This window comes from Panicum virgatum, chromosome 1N (genome assembly GCF_016808335.1).
Source record: "Panicum virgatum strain AP13 chromosome 1N, P.virgatum_v5, whole genome shotgun sequence".
NCBI classification, from domain to species: domain Eukaryota; kingdom Viridiplantae; phylum Streptophyta; class Magnoliopsida; order Poales; family Poaceae; genus Panicum; species Panicum virgatum.
Window position 1 is genome coordinate 10,220,599 of NC_053145.1, and position 19,500 is coordinate 10,240,098.

Genomic DNA, 19,500 nt, shown 5'->3' on the forward strand with positions numbered 1-19,500 from the left:
CCGACACATGGGATGCACATTCCTTCCGTGCGGCACCATCTGGATATCCACCACATACGCACCTCCATGACTTCGTCTTGCGCTAGAGAGTCGATGCTAGCCGATTTTTATATGATCGGCTCCTCTGGAGACAAGTCTGAACTGGCTATTCCAGTCATGGGCTCCAGAATAATCAAATGGAACTGTTGCCAGTTACTCTGCCATTGACTCCACGGATTATCGTCGATGAAATATTCTGGACTCACAAATCAAGGAGTGCGAGCGGCCACCTCTTATCGAGATTGTGTTGCTGTAGATACAATATAGGACATCTATCGGCTGCCGGTTCTTTGCAGTAATAAGGATTCCATATAGTTAATATCCTCCAATTTACTCCATGATCAGCTATCAAAAGTAACATTAGCCGATTAAAGAATTCAGGAGTTGTTCCTTTGGCTGTTTTTACGGGACTTATCCCATAGACCAAATAGCCGATGCATCAGTATTAATTGGCACCTCCATAGATTACTTCTGAGAAGATTCAGCTGCACATACGACTGTTGCGAGCCCCCGCTGCCAACGTTCTCCAAGCCGATATTTTTCCTTAAGCTTTTTCTTAGAAAAATCCAATTGTTTATCTATATCTGCCAATACACTTTCCATCTCTGCTTTTTATACATGCCACGTACCTGCACACGGTAGCCTTCTCTTGGTCTTTATCACTTGGCGTGTCAATTTGTTACCAGCAAACGCCATAATCAGCACCATGCAGACACGTTACCACACAGCAACGACCTCTTTCCAGTCGTTGATCATATGCATGCGACTAGCCGATAAGCATGAAAAGGGCCATATCGGCTTCTTCCTTGATCTTTCAGTGGTTGGAAGAATAAAATGCTGGCCACCCTTGATCATACGGTAATCAAACATAGCAGTTTCGCTGGCCAAACCTTTTGCAGTTCTTGTAGGTGCATCGTCTCATTGATAGTGCCTTTGATCCTGCTAGCTTGCGTTGCTTCTTTCTCAGTCTTGCCGTCAGCTATGGCGTTCCTGGCAAGATATCCATATTTTGTCGAAGAAGTTAACTCTTCTACCGGAGCCGACGCCTGGCGATCGGGACTGCTGATACTGTAGCACTGGATCGGCCGATCTCCCTAGAATCGGCGTATCTTAACGTCACCAATGACACCACCACCATCGTCGTCATTCCCGCGTCAATCAAGGGGAAGCCTGAATTCTCCATCAACATTGAACTGGCTACGTAGCAAGATTCAGTTATCGACGAAGCCCATGAGAAAGACGCCGGAGAAGAATATGACAGCGAACTGGCAGTAATAAACTCCTTGCTATCGGCTACTAGTTATCTGCACGTGTCAAGCCGATAATAGGACAACGCCTCGTACTAACCGGCACCTCCAATAGCTTCATGTCAACGATGATCAGGCTAATGATAAATTAGTGATGCCACTATTCCTTAATCAATGCTGATGAAGCAACCGGCAGAGCCATGGAAGGACTACACTTTTGGGAAGTCTGCTTGCCATCCTTCTGATCATCCCAAGCATAATCCATATGCATGTACGTACATGGTCTCGTGAATCTTCTTGCTTGCATGTTGAGAAGTCTGGTCTTCTGGCTGTGCCTACAAGTACCTCCGGCCACTGCGTGAAGGGAGCCTAAGCCCATATCATGCGATTTCATCGTCATCCTCCTGGCATGTCCTTCGCTCCTGACCATTTGCGACGTTGCCGCCGGCCTGGTGGGCATCAAGCCCTTATCATCGGCCAGAACTCATTGCCCTGATGTAGCCGGCGATATGACGAGCGGATTATTTCTCGATCAGACTGCGCGCATGTGCATGATACGTAATGCCCAAGATGAACAGAAGAATCATGGCTACTTTCAACTTGCCGATTAGTGGGTTATGCCGAGCTGGTGCAGATAAGAATCTTGAAGTCGCCGGGTTAAACTTCACACATGCACGGCTACTACCGATCGGTTGATTCTCAACAAACCGAGCTGCAGAATCTTCCTGGCCTTTGCTCAACCGATATATACTTTCTTCACAAAACTTGCACAAATCAGTGTTAGATTCATCGGCTTTGTGTCGTACTCGGATTATGTATACTGAACTCCCCTGAGTACATGTTGAGTTGCTTGATACATTAATCTGCAGATAGCTGAATTCTCTATCGGCCTTGTAACGCCCTGATCAGTTCATCATTTTTAAATTGATTGCCGTTGTCCCTGGGATACATATTCAGAATTTGCTACCTGGAGGTAATAAGTATGGACATCAGCTTCTCCTTTGCAATAAAATAGTATATTAGCTTCAATATCCAGGACGTAGCAAATTTTTTGGCCGCTCCATTCATCGGAACAAACAATTCTTTAAAGACCACTTCGTATTCAACCCTGGATAATTCCATCGGCCATTGATGCTAACGACTGAAGTGGGTGTAGCCGATTCATCCATCCAAGATATATCAAAAGAACGACCTTGAATAATATATAATAAACAGCTGACTAGCATCAGGTCCATGTTCCTTTTTCATTAACCCTATCGGCTGTGCTTCTCTTTCTACCTGCTCTTTATCATGCATAGGAAAATAACAGTCAATGCAGTATAATCCATCGGCTCCAATTTTCTAAGTAGACTTTTAAAATAATCCACAGGTGATAGACTTAGACCAATATTAGTCAAGAGAATTCCTGTCAGCTATCTAGAAATAGCCGATGGATTAATTTTTATATCGGTTCCCACAAGTAATCTTGAAGTAAATCGGCTTTCCTCTATCAGCTGGCAAGTAGCCGATTTGTCCTTCCGAACTTCTCCATGTAGCTGATCAAACAAATTTGCATGTTACGAACTTCTTGTATACCTTTGTACATATCTTTAATGTCAGCCAACGGAGGTAAATTATATATACTCAAGCAACTTTTGTCCACCTAGCTTCCGTTGAAATAAACTCGGACAGGACCCTTGCTCGTGTATGGCGAATACTTGGGGCACCAGCCTGGAGCCGATAGGCATATCGATTAACTTGTAGCTATCGGCACACCTTTCCCTGATTGCCCGATGCAACAATATTTTACTCCTTTCTTGCCATCCAGGTTGGCAATCCAAGGACAAAATCCAATTATCATACGTAACAAGCCGATATTCAATGGACTGAAAGAAAAACAAAGTCATCGGCTGATGGTCACTGCTACACGCGTAGCTCCGTCCACCTGGATCCCATGAAAAATAGTATCCAAGCAGCCGAGACTCCTGGGCAATACGTCCGGGCAGCGAGTAAATAATCTGACAAATCATCTTCTGCTCTGCCTTTGCAATCTTCCGATCAATGGCCACTGATTCCATAGCCTCTTCATATGTCAATGCTAGAGGTGTCTCTTTCTGGCCATTGACTTCAACTACGTATCCTGAAACAGGTTGCACGCTAATCTCCATCTTGATAGCCGATTGTGTCTTGTCGGCTCTACTGATCTCGAATCCGCACTTCTCAGATTCCTTTCCAATGCATGGGCATAAGATCGAGTGGATCTCAACCTTGTCATTATCATCGGCTGGAATTTCTTCTAATTCAACGTCTTCTCGCCCAATAGCCAATCGGCCCTGCTGATCTGTTGCCAATTGTAGTTGTGCTACAACACACTGATGATCAATTGGCTGCGGTATATTCATTGGCTGCTGAAGTTGAGCGATTGACTGTTGAGGACGGAGGGACCGCCAGCTGTGATTCTTGAGGTGTAAACTGCGGCTGAACGTCTTCAACTTGAGCCAACATTACCGTCTGTGCAAATCCTTGCGGTTCTAATACAACGGACTGATTGGTCAGTTGTTGATAAGCTGCTTGTTGTTGAACCAATCCTTGCGACTCCCAATTCCTTGGTTGCTGCAGCTGAGCCGATAGCTGGGAAAACTGCTGCCCCCCAAGCCAAGATTGCTGAGCTATCGGTCGAGATTGTTGAGCCACCCACTGTTCATCCATAGCTTGTGGCTGATAAATTTCAGGCGGAGGCATTTGATATGCCACGGACTCTTGAACCAACGTTTGTGGCTGATATGCCATCGGCTATAAAGCTGATACTTGTAGCCGATGGCTATCCAATTGATGTGAATAACAATTGGACGAATACTGCGGTTGAAAAATCGTCGGCTGAGGAACCAATGTTTGTTCATAATACTGGACCCTCGCATGTGATCCAGTCCAAGCTGCTGCATTAGCCGAGTATTCCGGCTGTTGATAGCACGATCCCATATAGACTTGCTGACAAGCTATCGGCTGTGGAGCCGATGCATAATATTGATAACCGCCTCTAACCACACTGTGTACTGCATTAATCGTCGTGTCTGCCAGGCTATTAGACCAGTTGATCATCGCTTGTTTCATAGCTTGTTCAATCATCTCTTGTAACTTAGTTGCATCCATTGGAAAATCCATGATGATATTTCCACTGTCGTGTCCTACCAGACATGCCAAAAGATGTGTTGACACAAAAATCAACATACTGGAATCTGAAGGCACTGTTCGCCAAGCTTCAGAATACAAACCAAGCGTGCCAGTCAATCTGACCTGTTGATTGACAAGAAAACAGGGTAAACGTTAAATTCGAGGGTGTATCGGCTGGATTTCCGAATAACCCTCACGCAGTGTATCGGCAAGGAGCTGCCGATACAGAAAACGACAGATCGAACGGGATAAACAAGTATTAAAAGCGATCTGTGGGAGATTGGCAAGAAGCTGCCGATATAGATAGCAACAGACGGTTATATCTAAAGCCGACACGTGCCAGATAACAATGCACAAACCCACGAATATATGGATCTGAGCAAAACTAAGCTTACAACTGATCTAATCAGCTTTTCAAGATCTAACGCTACAACAAAGGAACTGATAGCCGATTAAACAGATTGCTAAGCCAGGTATTGTGAATAAATCTAGACGAGAAAACAGCGATGCGCCAGAGATCAAAGCATAGATGAATTCGATAACTTTTGAATAGATCTGAACGAAGCAACAGCGATGCGCCCGGAAGCTAAAGCTCAGATTTACTCGGTAAACGAAAAACTTACCAGCAGGTCAAGTCGCTCGAATATGAGGTGTCCTTGATCAACTCGAAAGAACTCGTAGAAAAAGAAAATAGCAAAGCCGCCTACTGAGAAGTAAATTGTAAGGAAAAAGTAGAGTATGTTGATTGGTCGTGTGACAAACCTTTTACAATGAACCGAGGTACATATTTATAGCCTAGATAACCTAGCCGGTTACGGCACACCAAACTTGCTAGAGAAGAAATATCTAAACAAATATTAAGATACATAGATTCTAATTTGTCTTCTATAGAATCCTTGCTACTGAAGCTTTTCTGATTCGGCGGCGGAAAGGTTGATCTGCATGCATGGCTAATCTCGGATCCCTTGCTGGAACTTGCCTTCTTTATTTTAATCACCCGTGCGCACCCATGTGAAGGCCTGGCCTCTTTGCATTTAGTTTCTTTATTGTGCTCATATCTCCTTATCTTTCCATCCCACGCATGCATTCTTCTCAAATATTTAATCCGGCCACCATCCTTTCTTTAATTACATTTGCATGCATTCAGAGATGTCAGTTTCCAACGTGAATTATGCATGCTTGTCCGCCTACGTGTGCAACCTTCTGGAAAGGACACGTAACCCCAAGTGCACGCCTGATGCTTCTTGTTGCCTGTGAGGCTGTGACCCTTGCGCATGTACACCAATAGCCGATGATCTTCGCAATTTAAATTATATCAGATTTACCAAAATCTAGTGTCAACACATAGTTCCTCTGATCCTGACCACTCTAGGTCTGCCTGCTGCCCTCTTCTACAATGGTGGAAACAGTCTGTAGCCTAGGTCCACTTCAGGCCAGTCATACCTGTCAGGCATTGGAGGAACAGCAGCTGCATAAGCTGCTCTGAACTTGGCAACAGAATAGTAGTCATGCACATAATCTTTGATTTGCAGTCAGTTGGTCAATATCCAGGCCAGTGCATGCCTACAAGGTTTTTCTGTGATTTGCCATGCTCTGCAGCTGCATTTGTGGTTCACAAGGTCCACAGTGTGCCTTTTGGTGTTGATCCAGTCATCAAGCAAGGTAATCTCAGCAAAATCTTCATCACTTACTGCAACCTTTACCACTTTCAAGTTATTTGTGATAAGGTTCAACTCCTTTATTACATTTGGAAAAAAATCCCATCTATCATCTCCCTTCCAATCTTTCTCCTAAGGTACCTCTTCTGCATAACCATCTCCCTGATCCCATCAACTAACTCATGAATTAGCAGCCCCTTCATTTATTTGACCTGACTATTGCTATTGAAGCTTTCAGCTACATTGTTTGTGAGGTAGTCACATTTGCTAAGTTCAGAGAATCCACACCTATACCAGATTCTGTTGTGGTGCTCCTCCAAATAGGTTATAGCAGCTGGAGCAAACTCAGCAATCTTCTGCATGTGCCACCTGAACAGCCCCTCAGTGTAGCTCCTTGCAGCAGGGTACAGGTGTGTTGTGAAAACATCACCTGTGTAATGCTTCATAAAGTTGGCATACAGATGTCTCATGCATTATCTGTACTCAGCCTCTAGGAAAACAGCTCCAACAGCATTCTCCAGACCCTTGCAAGCATCTGTGCAGATGATGAGTCCTTCAGGGCTCCCAACTACCCTTCTCAAGTTCTTCATGAACCAAGTCCAATTATCCTCATTTTCAGTGTCAAAAACAGCATAGGCAATGTAGTACAACCAGTTGTGTCCATCTACTCCGGTTGCAGATGCCAACTTCCCAGTGTACTTGCCATTTAAACTAGATGCATCTACACCAATGAATGGTCTACAACCAGCAAGAAAGCCATCCACACAAGGTTTGTAAGATACAAAAATCCTCTTGAACTTTCTTTTCTTGCCTATTTTCTGCACATCTATCTCTACAATGCTACCAGGAGAAGTGATCTCCATCTGTGCTTTCCAATTAAACAACAATTTGAAAGAATCTTCATATTAATCATGAATATGTTGAAGTGCCAACTTCATGCCTGAATAGACTTTGGAGTACTTTAGCACAATGCCATAATCTCCCTCCACCTTTTCTTTAGCTGCCTTGGGCCCCTTGCTAGGATTCTTCTTCAAGAAATCAGTGAGCCTTTCTGCCACCCAACTTTGGGAAGTCATTTTTCCTGGAACAAGCTTGGTGGAGGGACAATTGTGCTTTGCTGGTAGAGTTTTAATCTGCAAAAGAAGAATAACAACAAGTATTATGCACTTGCAAACTGATTTAATACAACATAGTGCTTACATACCTGTATTGTTTTCTGATCATGCAGCCTTGAAGCATGAATACGCCAAGGACAGCTAGAGTGGGCATACCTTGCAATAAATCTAGTAGGATCAGACTTCCTTCCCTTTGCAAACTCAAATCCAGTCTTCACTGCATAGTGAGTGATTGCTTTCCTGAATGTCTCAATGTCAGGAAAAAGGGCACCCTTCTCTATTTTTGGGTTCTCTGGATCATGTAGGACCCTTATCTCCTCAGGATCTGCATCATTAACCTCTGCCTCAGGAGGTATATCTCCTTTACCAGAAGCACATTCATTTGGATCATCATTAGTAGGTTGTGCATTCATAGTAGGCTGTTCAGGTGGAATTGAAATGTAAAAATGCTCATCATTGACACCCACATATTCTTCATGGTTAGCAAAGATGTCAGGCTCTTCTTCAACAACATTTGTATTTGATTTGGGATATATGGTTTCATCAGTGCAACTAGGACTATTTGGTTCAGGCTGTGGTTCTGCAGCTGTTCTTTGTGGTGAAGTGGATTCAGGTGGAATAACAACAAGGGGTTCAGGCTGCAGTTCTAAAGCAGGCTGCAATGGATCTTCTGCTAGGATATATTGCTGTGCTACAAAGTGCTGCTCAAACATGGTTTTCTCTACCATAATTAAAAGGAGCTTGCAACTCATCTCACTCTTATACATACCTAACATGTTTTGGAATTGATTATCATCTACAATCATTGCATCCTCACCCAAAGCCTTGTCAAACTTCCAAACTGTGCCCTTCTGGTAAGAGCTCCAACTCACCACTTCAGACAGGCTAGAAACAGCATTTCAAATGTAACCGTGCCTACCTCGATTGACCAATGAACCTCCTTTCCCTTAACGTAAATTTTTTCCCGTCCGTGTCTTTCCTCATAAACGCTTGAACTTTGATGTCTAACGAAAACATAGTACTCCTAGCACAAGAACCACAACAAAAACAAGAAACAAGCATGAATTGCAACACAAATTTAGCGCAATTACACTAATTTCTCATCCCTAATGTCAGGGGGTCTAATGCACACATGTCTCTACCACGATTTGTACAGGCAAACACGATTTGTGCAGGTCTGGGGTCTAGAGAGCTTACCTGGAGGCGTCGGCGTCTACCGGCGACGCCACGGGACCCCGGTCATCGCCATTGTTCCGCATCGCCGCTGCACCGCTACTGCGGCTGCGCCGCAGCGACCTCCTTCATGCTCCGATGATGCTCCAGTCCATGCCCACCAAGCGCCTCGCCGTTGCCGTAGCTTCCGTCGGTGAGGGCTGCGGCGGCGCTCTAGGGTTAGGGCGGGGAGATGGAGTCGGGAAATGGGGGTGGCTGCGAACAGAGGAAGGGGGCGGTGACCTTATCCACTCGACGGAGGGCAACTCTGTCCATACACAAATACATATGGCTCGGAATGGCTCCATACGCCTGCACGTGGGACTAAAGAGGCGTCAGGCGTACATAATGGCATGATTCAAACTCTGCGAGAATTGTAATGGCTCCCACGATATAAGACGAATTATAATGGCACGGTTCAAATACCCGATATTTATAATGGCTCAGACCCAATTAACCCTTAAAATTATAGGGACTAGAGACCGTCTCTATAGTGGCCAAATGTGTTATATATATACATATACATATATATATACATATACATATACATATACATATATATACATATGTATATATATATGTATATATATATGTATATGTATATATGTATGTATGTATAGATATATATATATATATGTATGTACATATATATACATATATATATACATATACATATACATATATACATATATATATACATATATATATACATATATATGTATCTATATACATATATATATTTATATATATATATAGTAGGTCTATTTAACACGCTGAGTATGAAATAGTTTATTTCATACCCGAGGCAGCCAGCGCCCATCCCGACCCGCGCGCTCGATGCCCGGGGTGGCCGGTTCTTTCTTTCGCGGTTTTTGTCTGCATCGCGCCTCACCTCTTGGCGGTTCTACCCCATCCACCCAGACACAGGTCGCCGCTCGCCAGCAGATCGGTTTCTGTTCCCGACGGTGCTTGCTCCTCTCGTTCCTGACGCCGCACCCTCCTCTCGAAGCCGCTCTCCTCCTCCAATGGCGTTCACTCCTCCCGACGCCGCTCCCCTCCTCCCCACGCCGCTCCGCGACACCGTCATCCCATCGCCGTTGCCCTCAGGAGATTCTCCTCTGACCCACAGAGCTCTTTCTGGGTGCGGCGCCATGGCTCCACCTTGGCCATCGTTGTCCCCTCCACAAGTGGTTCTTGTGGCATCCACAGCTCCGCTAGTTCTCGTGTGCTGATCCGTCTCCCCTCGCGCATGGCGGTATGGCGGTGCTTCATCAGCCAAACCCATGGCTGGATCTCAAGTGTATTGCAGGAGGGCAGCAGGTCTGGCAGCTCCCTGCTACACTCTCCTCGTCCTGCTACTATTCTGCTCATGTGTTCACCTCGAAAACCCCCAGATCCCGTTTTGCAGCTGGCTCCAAATTGAGTGGAGGCTACCATACGGAGCAGTATGCCTTGGCACAATTCCAGATATGATTGAGAGAAGAATCCGTGTCTACTCATTTGATCTTGATTAATTCGTTTCCAATTTAATTTTTTGGGTGCAGATCGGAGCGGAGAGTCCTTGCCTTCAATCGCCATCAGGAAAGGTCCAAATCTCTCGCGGATGCGACCACCTTCCAGTCTCAACGGCGACCTCGAATCTGTTCCCCTGTGTCGGCTGGCGGCATCCATCCACCTAGGGCGTCATTGCTGAGTTGCAGTGGCCGTATTTCGTACTGGTGGCCCCGTCAATCACCATCCCCGAAGAGGAGGCAGGATCCTACGGTAGTACGGTAAGCTGCCGCAAATAGCTGCATCCAGCCATAAACCTTTGAGGTTCATGATTCCCCTATAGGTGCTATGGAAAAATATTTTGTCTGTTCAGATCACTATGCCTTCAGTGTCCTTTCACTCTTGCAAATGCATTATAATTTAATACTTGTGTTTTTCTAGCTACATAAAAATCACAGTTCTCTTACGGTAAATTTGTCCAAAAAATCACTCAGGCTTTGTAGATCCTTGAAGTAGTCTGGTTTTTCAGATGTAGAATGAAGGCTTTGTGGAACAGATAACCTTCATGCACTAGGTCGCACAGATTTTAGGTACCAAATAAATCTTTGAATACTTTATTGCTCTTACAGTTAATTAACAGGATGCATAGTATATAGTTCTTGTAATTTACTAGACCTTCATTGATGCTACACCGTGGTAAATTACCCATGTAATATACTAGCATTTGTAATTATGTCGATCTCACCACAGTCTACAGCTGTCAGTGGTTTATCCGGATTTGGGTTCAAAGTAGCATGAAGCTAAAATATCAATTACATCAGAACCTGAATGTTATAGTAAATTCATGAGTTCATATTTCATGAATTTTCATGCATACCTTTCTGTTCTGCTGTTGATTGTCTCCAGAACCAAGCAATTTACTACAACTATTTGATTTCCTGACAGGGTGTTGGTGGGGGAATACCTATTCAGATAACTAAGCTTTATGTCCTTTTAAAAAATGGATTGACGACTTTATTTGTTTATGTATGAGTACCGATTTGAGTTCAGATACACAATATGATTTTGTTCTGAGATGGAAATACTTTTGTTCATATATGAGTGCTCAAATGTGAGTTCACGTTCCTGAATTTCTTTCTGAGATGCTCCATTGAACACACTCGAGTTATTGACAGTGTGCTGTGAAGCCCTCAACCTCTACTGGCTCTGACCTCAACACAGGTGCTGATCCCAAGGACATCTTTCTAGCAAAACTTTCAGACAGTCTTGTAAGTTCCTGCCTGCTAATTCATTTTGGCACCATAGTCATCAATCTGTCTTCAGTTCCCATTCATTTTGTCTTGGCTCTTGTGTTAGATATGTTCTGCAAACTACTCTTTTCATGGAATTAATATTTTTTTATAAATTAGCATTTTAAGTTTTGCAGTAAAGGGTGGATCAGATTGTCAATTCTATTATTTGCTAAATGAACTAGCCTTTGGTTAGTTTCCTGAAATCATTTCATTATCTCTTTTAAACTGTGTATATTGACCTTTAGGCTTAGGTTTGTGTTGGATCTGTGCAACGAATAATTCATGATTAGCTATATTAATTGATGGCGTAATGTCTTAAAAAATTGATGACTTTGTGGTAAAACATGCATTTGAAATATGTTGGATTGGCGAAATCAGTAGAGACTAGAGAGTTGTTTGGGATTCTGAACCTGAAGCTTTAGAAGAAAAGGTGTTCATTTCCTCATTCTACATCAAGCACTAACAGCAGCAGGAGCATATTCCTTATTCTGTGCATTTTTTTGACTCTTCACACTTAAAATTTGGTGCCTTATTCTCCTGCATCTCTTGCCTATAAAATATGAGATTTGATCTAAACTATGTCATCATCCTGCATTTCTAGATGCTGGCTAATAGTTAACTTGGCTACCATGGAGAGTTACTATCTAAGCTAAATCATCTCATTTTTATAAAAACAAATTAGTTATCTTCAGTTTGCACATTAGCAAAGAAGATGGTGTTCGGTGCATGTGTCATTGTAGAAGCTAGCATTTTTTTAATGGTTGCACTCACGCCATTTTTCTATATTTCTTTTCTCTCTCTATCCTGTGTTTGGATAACAATTTGAGTCTTTGACCTTTTTCAGTCTTAAGGATGAGTAGCAATAATTTTGCTTGGATGGTTCTGCAGGTCTGGTCGTCTGGATGAATCCTCCACTTGCAGCTACAGGAACAATCTTAATTGAAGTTCTACATGACCTCAGATGCAACTACAAAAATTTATGTACAAATGTACTGATTGCAGAACTACCTATTGGAAACTTTGTACCTGTAAAGCAATGTAATCAAGGTGTTGCCGTGAAATCTGAAATTTCAAGTACAATGTTGGATACTTGACCATAAAAGTTAATCATCATGTGTTGAAGAAACATTACGATATAACCTTATTTGTTTGTGCTTGTGAATTTGGTGACAGAAGATCTTGATTGTTGTTCTTGTTCCACATGCAACAGACCATGTATGTAATAAAGAATAATTAACTTTTTTCGAAAAGAAGAATCAATTTTTCATTCGCATGCTTGCTTGCGGCAACGTATTTTGTTTCCTTCCCTGGCAACTGATTCGTGGCTTCTTGTATATGGCTGACATCAGCCTTGCATGCAGCCCTCAGAGAGTAAAACGTTGTGGGCGTGCGTGTCGTGCTAGGATTTGGTGGTTGTTTCTCTCGGCGCTCCGGAGAGATGGTTCTCGGTCAAACTGGCCTCCGTCGGTGGGCCTGAAAAAAAGAGGGCTAGAGAAGCGAGCGCGAGGTGGTGTGGTGCGCGCGGTCGCTCTGCGTCGGAGGGGGCTCGGGTATGGAATAACTATTCCATACCCAGGCTATATATATATATATATATACATATATATATATATACATATATATATATATATATATATATATATATATATATATATATATATATGTATATATATATATATATGTATATATATATGTGTATATGTATATATGTGTCTATATATGTGTGTATATGTATATATGTGTCTATATATGTGTGTATATGTATATATGTGTATATATATGTGTGTATATGTATATATATGTATATATATATGTATATATATATATATGTGTGTGTATATATATATATGTATATATATATATATATGTATATATGCATGTATATATGTATATGTATGTATATATATGTATATATCTATATATGTATATATGTATATATATATATATATATATATATATATATATATATATATGTATGTGTATATATGCATGTATATATGTATATGTATATATATATATATATGTATATATCTATATATGTATATATGTATGTATATATGTATATATATATATATATATATATATATATATATGTATGTGTATATATATGTATATGTATATGTGTACATATATATATATATATATGTGTGTGTATATATGCATGTATATATGTATATGTATGTATATATATGTATATATCTATATATGTATGTATATATGTATATATATATATATATATATATATATATATATATATGTATGTGTATATATATGTATATGTATATGTGTATATATATGTATATGTATATGTATATATATATGTATATATGTATATATATGTATATATATGTGTGTATATATGTATATATATGTATATGTATATGTATATGTATATGTATATGTATGTATGTATATATATATGTATATGTATATATGTATATATGTATACATTCAACACCCACTGCGGAGCAAGGCTGACTCCGGCGAGTTCAGCAAAATTAGAGAAAATTACGGTGCCTTGGTTACATGTGAGTAAAATCTCAGTACAGAATATATTGAATGGATTAAATGGGGACCGCGACCCTTGATTGAACCCTAAACCCTAAACACCCTTGATTGACGCGGATGGTCTCCAATATTGTATTAAAGCAGTTTTGAATGGTTAGTAATTCAAAAAATTTCCGTTTGACCATTGAAAATGGAAATTGAGGTGTTATCACATAAGAAGGTACTTATCTGGTGCTGCCTTGTCCGTATCCAGATGGAGTAGAAAGTGGAATATGTGAAAGTGAAAATTAGTGGTTCGTTGGTGACAGGTCTTGGAAATTAGACCAATATTTTCCTGATGACTCAAATTGTAATAATCCATTATATGTAGTCACAGATCTCACAAATCAGTAATTATTCTGAGAAGTAAGTCTTTGGAGTAGTAATTTCAAATTTAAAAAGTAATTCATATTTACTGCATCATATTTATAATGATTTTTACATCTTTATTTTTCAAAGAAGTAATTTCAAAACAGAAAGAAGTAATATGCTCAGCTACTGCAAGGAAGTAATTTCAAAACATTAGAATAGTATTTTCATGATGACTCAACAATAATAATCCATTATATGTAGTCACAGATCTCACAAATCACTAGCTGCTCAGTGATCACACGTAATTTGATTCAATAAAATTTATGCGATGTACAAGCTGGTCGCACAAACATAATGCAGTTGTCCAATTTTTCCTAGAAAGATGATGCCCCACTAATACAGTGGTAGTGGAGGGCGTATAAGCTCTCTTGCACGAGAGCTCCACCATGAATCCATCACCAGCTAGCTGGCTTCTGTTCTGTGCTCCACCATGACCAAACTAGCAGTGGTGCATCCTCACCTCAGAAACACGGATACGGCAGGGAAGGGGCGTATCCCGTGTCGGATACGTATCCGACACGGATACGCCTGGGATACGGCCGGGATACGTATCCACGGCGTGTCCGCGTATCCCTAAACAGTGATGCTAGAAACTCACGAACGGATATGTATCCAACGGCGACGAGCCGGCCACGCGCGCCGCTCGGTCCGCCCGCGGCGGCGTGCTGCTCCGCTCCTCCCATGGCCGTCCACGCTGAGCGGAGAGGAGGAGGAGGGTAGGCAGCGGGGCAGGGGGAGATCCGGCGGCGGCGGAGGCCGCGCCGAGCAGAGAGGAGGAGGGTAGGCAGCGGAGAGGAGGAGGGTAGGCCATCCCCGCCCCCCTGCGACCGTGCGCCGCGACCACGCCTGCCCTGCGCGCTGGCCGCCGCTGCGCCCGTGCGCCCGACGCTGCTCCCGTCCGCCGCGACCACGCCTGCGCCCACACCGGCCACGCGCACCCGCTGCTCGCGCGCCGCAGCAGCCCCGGCTGCCCGTGCGCCTGCTGCTGCTCCCTTCCGCCGCGCTCATGCCTGCCCCTCGCTGCAGGAGAGGGGGGAGGTGGACGGGCCGGTGGGGGCTATACGAGGATGTGAGCTGGGTGGGGAAGGGAAGGAGAACGAGTCGAGTGGTGAAGGGATGGGGAACGAGCGCGGCGGAGGCGATGCTCTACGAACGAGTGGATGACTGGATGGGGTCCCGGACACTTTTGGACATGGAATCCTGTATAGGATCGAGCCTCCGTTGATATTTTTTGTTTTCCTCTTTTTTTACAAATTCTTTTTTTTGCTTGGTCCTACATGAACTGGCAATGTGCGGTGGGGAAGAGAAGATTGGCTGCTATGTTATGGATTTACGATGATCTCTACTAGAAGTTTACTAGTCTGCACTTGTGATTTGCGTATTTGATGTCCTGTTCGGCTATTTATAGGTTGTGGCTGTATGCATTAATTATTTAATATGTGACATTATTTATTTATTGAAAAAATAGTAAAACGTATCCGCGTATCGGATTTTTTAGAAAATTGCCGTATCCGCGTATCCGTATCCTTCCGATACCGATACCCGTATCCGTATCCGTGCTGCATAGATCCTCACTTGCTTTTCTTCCATGGCGGGCCGGATTTGCAAGAGACATGCTTCATTTTCTGAACCGTAAATATATGCATCAACGGCAACAGGTTCGAAATACTAGATACTCTTATCAAAGAAATAAAAAATAGATATGCGGATATTGTTGTTGAAAGAAATTGTTGAAATACAATATTTTTTATTGCATATATGTGATACCTACATATAAACACAGTTAGGGAGTAATTGACCATATACACATGGAATAAGCAGTGGAGACCAAAGGAATAATAATTGAAGTCCTAAGGAGTAATGATACAAAACATGGAATAATTTGTCAAAAATTGGGTTCATATATACAAACAGAGTCACAGAGTAAACATCCATTTACAGAAGGGATAATTATTGGATTTCAAAAGAATAATCTTATACAAATGCAAAAATGGTGAGAAGACAGTATAATAGTCTTCATGAACAGCGACATTCCTTGTGACAGTTCTTCAGTCTGCTCGAATAATAGGTGCAGCGCAGTCTAAAATTTGTGGTAAGTTTCGTTCATGTCGGGAGTAAGTTATATAGTCAACTAGCTATTAGGTGATATGATCAAGTCTGAGCCAAAATAGCAGGGTAAAATAAACACCAAAATAAATGGTATCTGCCTGTAGGTTAAACTGTCTAAACACCCATATTTTTATCTCATATATGCATTGTATCACGAGAGGATGACAGAAAATAATCATTTCTTTGACAATACACAACTAGCATTGCCTAGAATCGTGTGGATTAGACCACGGCTTGCACCACGGAAAAGGGTCTATTTTCTGCCTTAAAAATGCATCGCTTCTGCCCTCTAGATCCTACAAGAAAGCTGCGAGTACAACTATTGGTTAATTGGCTCGAAATGGTTAGATCGTAAATTCATAATGTAAAACATGGGAAAATTAATTAATGTGAGATTGGGAACCGAGGACATGCAGTGGAGATTGAGCTGAAAATCCAACCCCCGAAAATTTTTATCATTTGATTAAGGATACGGAAGAAATGGAATTTTGGTTTTGGTTTGATTTAACTAACCTTGTGTGCAGGGAGGAGGGAGCAGAGGAACTCCAACCAGTGGCTGGAAGAGAGGCCGCCGCCGTCCTTATGCCGAGTCGGATCTCACCTGGAAGTGAGCGATTGTACTCACCTGGAATCGCAGCCTTCGTGAGCAGCAGCCTGAAGGGGTAGGGGTCCGGCGTAGATCCTCACCTGGCATCGATTACGGTGGTGAGGGGCGGAGAGGGCAGGACCAGGACCAGGGATGGCATTCAAGGGGTAGGGCATGGGAGAAGTTGCTGCCGGCGAAGCGGGGATTATGGGCGGGCGCCGTGCAGGGGATGTCTCGCAGTGTGGTGGGTGGGCGTCAAACTCCAGCAGCGGTTCCGCCGGAATGGGCGAGTGCGTAGGAGCGGGGGTGGGATTGGGGAGGAGAAGGCGATAGCAATCAATGGCAATTAATGGAGTATGTTTTATCCAGAAACCAGTCCCAGCATGCCACCATAAAAGGTAGTATTTGGACAGTAAAATTATCTTCATTGATTTTGATCAATTTATTGCACGCATTAATATTTCACATGCTGGTGGGAGGAAATAAAAACTTGAGTGGCTTTTACTTGTCGGAGTTGGGTGGCGCTGGCTCGGTGTTGAATAGACAATAGGTGTGTGTGTGTGTATATATATATATATATATATATATATATATATATATATATATATATATATATATATATATATATATATATATATATACTATTCTACTCACCGGGCGCCATCCACAACTCCGGCGAGGAAAAATTAAAACCCACCAAACAGCCAACCCAACCAACCATAATGTCACCTGTAGCCTCTAATTACTCCCTAGCCAAAATGAAAGCCCATATAGTAGTAAAAGCCTCCCATAAAACTCAGCAATCACTTTTAATTCCATCCAAGGCTATATAAGTGGAGCGTAACCATAGGATAGTTGTCCCCATAATTATTGTATGATGCCACGTCCATAAAATTCTCAACTAATTACTGTAAAATAAAGGAAACAATTTACTCCCCAAGCCGATATATAACTGTTAGACCCCTTCTCTCTCTCTTTTAATCCTCTATTTTTCCCTCACGCTATTTTTACGGCCAAGATGCAGATTCTCTGCCCCATCACTCAAGGTGAGCAACCAATCTGCTCCAGGACTGGTGATGCCAGCAACCCCCCTTGCCACAGCCTACACTTCATCGGCGATGGGCAGCTGCCTTCCCAGTGCATCCCTCTTCGGCGAGCACAAGTTTGCCTGATTCGGTGGACAGCAGCAACTATATATGCGTCCCATAGTGGCGAGTTCAACCGATCATTCGCAAATTGATGATATTGTTCTTATTGCTGTTTGCGACTATTCAAACCTATATTGCAGCCATCTCCATCCACATCTGGCTTCTCCAAGTGCCGTAGCCCAGATCCGGTAGAGATGATCAGCACGATCCCCTAAAAATATCTATCAATCAAGTCGTGGTCAAATGGATGCAGTAGCAATAGGCCGCGGCAGCGCCATGGAGGACCCTAGGTTGGTGGCGTTGCTGACGGGTTCCCCGTCGTAGACCAAGGCAACCGGGATAGAATTATAATTGGCATCTCATCCAGCAGGAGTCGCATTCTGCATTTTGAGGCCTGGACAGAGAAGCGATCTTCTGGTAATCAGTGGAAAGGAAGTAACACAATTTGATTTTGTTGCATTCGAGATTGAATAGCAAGGTTACGAATTTGCATGCATGGTGCTCCTATTTTTTGGCATGATCTGAGATCAAATCCCAGTTGCCTTTTGGAGTATTTGATGGTGTTAATTTGTTAATTTGTACTATCATGTACTCTTTTAATTTGTTAATTTGTACTATCATGTACTCTTTTAATTTGTTAATATGATTTCTACATTTAGGTAGAAAGACCTACTCACGTTTCCTAAAGAAATTTGTAAATTTCCATTCTGTGACGGTTGCAGTTTTATTACGATGCTCTCCCCTGCTAGACCATTCTTTTTGTTATGCCATTCCTGCATCATCACCCAAGTCAAGAATTATTATTTTTATGGTCTGATGATGTGTAAAAGATCAATAACTGGATCTGAGATCCAATACTTTCTTTTTCTATGAACCATGTTATGCAGGACTACATGACTAATTCTTGGTTCATGGTTGGAGTATATTTTTTCAGTTCATGTGCTTGGAATATATGGGGTATAATTTGTAACTTGGTTTATGGTTTACTAGTACTAAAATTACTACCATCAAGTTAATGTGCCTGGAGTATATGGTACAAGTACTTGGAAGTTTGAGCATGTGCCAGGGACCCTTGTAACTTGATCTCAAAATTAATTTTACTTCTTGAATTTTGAAAAATTACTCCAAGTAATTACTTGTCAACGTATTTTTGTCTATTCCATGCACATGTACCATTTTGAGCTTAATTTCTCTTAGAAAATTACTTGTCTAGATGTTGGACATTACTTCTAAATTAATATTATTTGAAATAACCAGAAATCAAAGTGGAGTGATTGTCTTAATCAAATGCATCAATCAAGTTCACGCCCTCTATAGTAACATAACTGTTGATATTAATTTCTCGCACGTCGTAAAAAAACTCCTAGCATTTTGTAAATGCTCCACTTTATCAGGTGGAAAATAATCATGGAGTAAAAATATTCTTGTTGTCAAATCAAAGTATCATTCAATTGAAAAATTCTTCCTTTGTCAATTGAAAATTACTCCTGTTAGTTGTGTTGATCGAAATACTTTAGTCATTTGCAAAACACTT

The 19,500-nt window shown here is 42.0% G+C and overlaps 1 protein-coding gene and 1 long non-coding RNA gene across 12 annotated transcripts; one reads left to right on the forward strand and one right to left on the reverse strand.

Annotated features, from left to right (window-relative positions):
• Positions 1–9,372: 9,372 nt before the first annotated feature.
• On the forward strand, positions 9,373–12,343 carry LOC120655093. 11 transcript variants are annotated; one of them, XM_039932819.1, is made up of 4 exons: positions 9,373–9,866; positions 9,966–10,185; positions 11,088–11,180; positions 12,093–12,343. In XM_039932819.1, the coding sequence occupies exons 1-4, from the start codon at positions 9,679–9,681 to the stop codon at positions 12,108–12,110; spliced, it is 519 nt and encodes a 172-aa protein (XP_039788753.1). In that variant the 5' UTR covers positions 9,373–9,678; the 3' UTR covers positions 12,111–12,343. The 11 variants fall into 11 exon arrangements, 1 of the variants encoding a protein (XP_039788753.1); XR_005667315.1 differs by having other exon boundaries at positions 9,375–9,741; positions 9,966–10,502; XR_005667317.1 differs by lacking the exon at positions 12,093–12,343 and adding an exon at positions 10,407–10,502 and having other exon boundaries at positions 9,381–9,741; positions 9,966–10,193; positions 11,088–12,059.
• Positions 12,344–14,284: 1,941 nt separating this feature from the next.
• On the reverse strand, positions 14,285–17,160 carry LOC120655094. Its single transcript, XR_005667319.1, has 2 exons — positions 15,699–17,160; positions 14,285–14,583 (listed from the first exon to the last, which is right to left on the reverse strand). It is a non-coding gene; the product is annotated as an uncharacterized LOC120655094 (long non-coding RNA).
• Between the last annotated feature and the right edge of the window lie 2,340 nt (positions 17,161–19,500).

Excerpts from the sequence above, each read along its gene's own strand:
- LOC120655093 (XM_039932819.1), top strand. The coding sequence starts at position 9,679 with ATGGCGGTGCTTCATCAGCCAAACCCATGGCTGGATCTCAAGTGTATT. Across the intron at positions 9,867-9,965 it reads GGAGGCTACCATACGGAGCA|ATCGGAGCGGAGAGTCCTTG; the intron begins GTATGCCTTGGC and ends TTTTGGGTGCAG. Across the intron at positions 10,186-11,087 it reads AGAGGAGGCAGGATCCTACG|TGTGCTGTGAAGCCCTCAAC; the intron begins GTAGTACGGTAA and ends AGTTATTGACAG.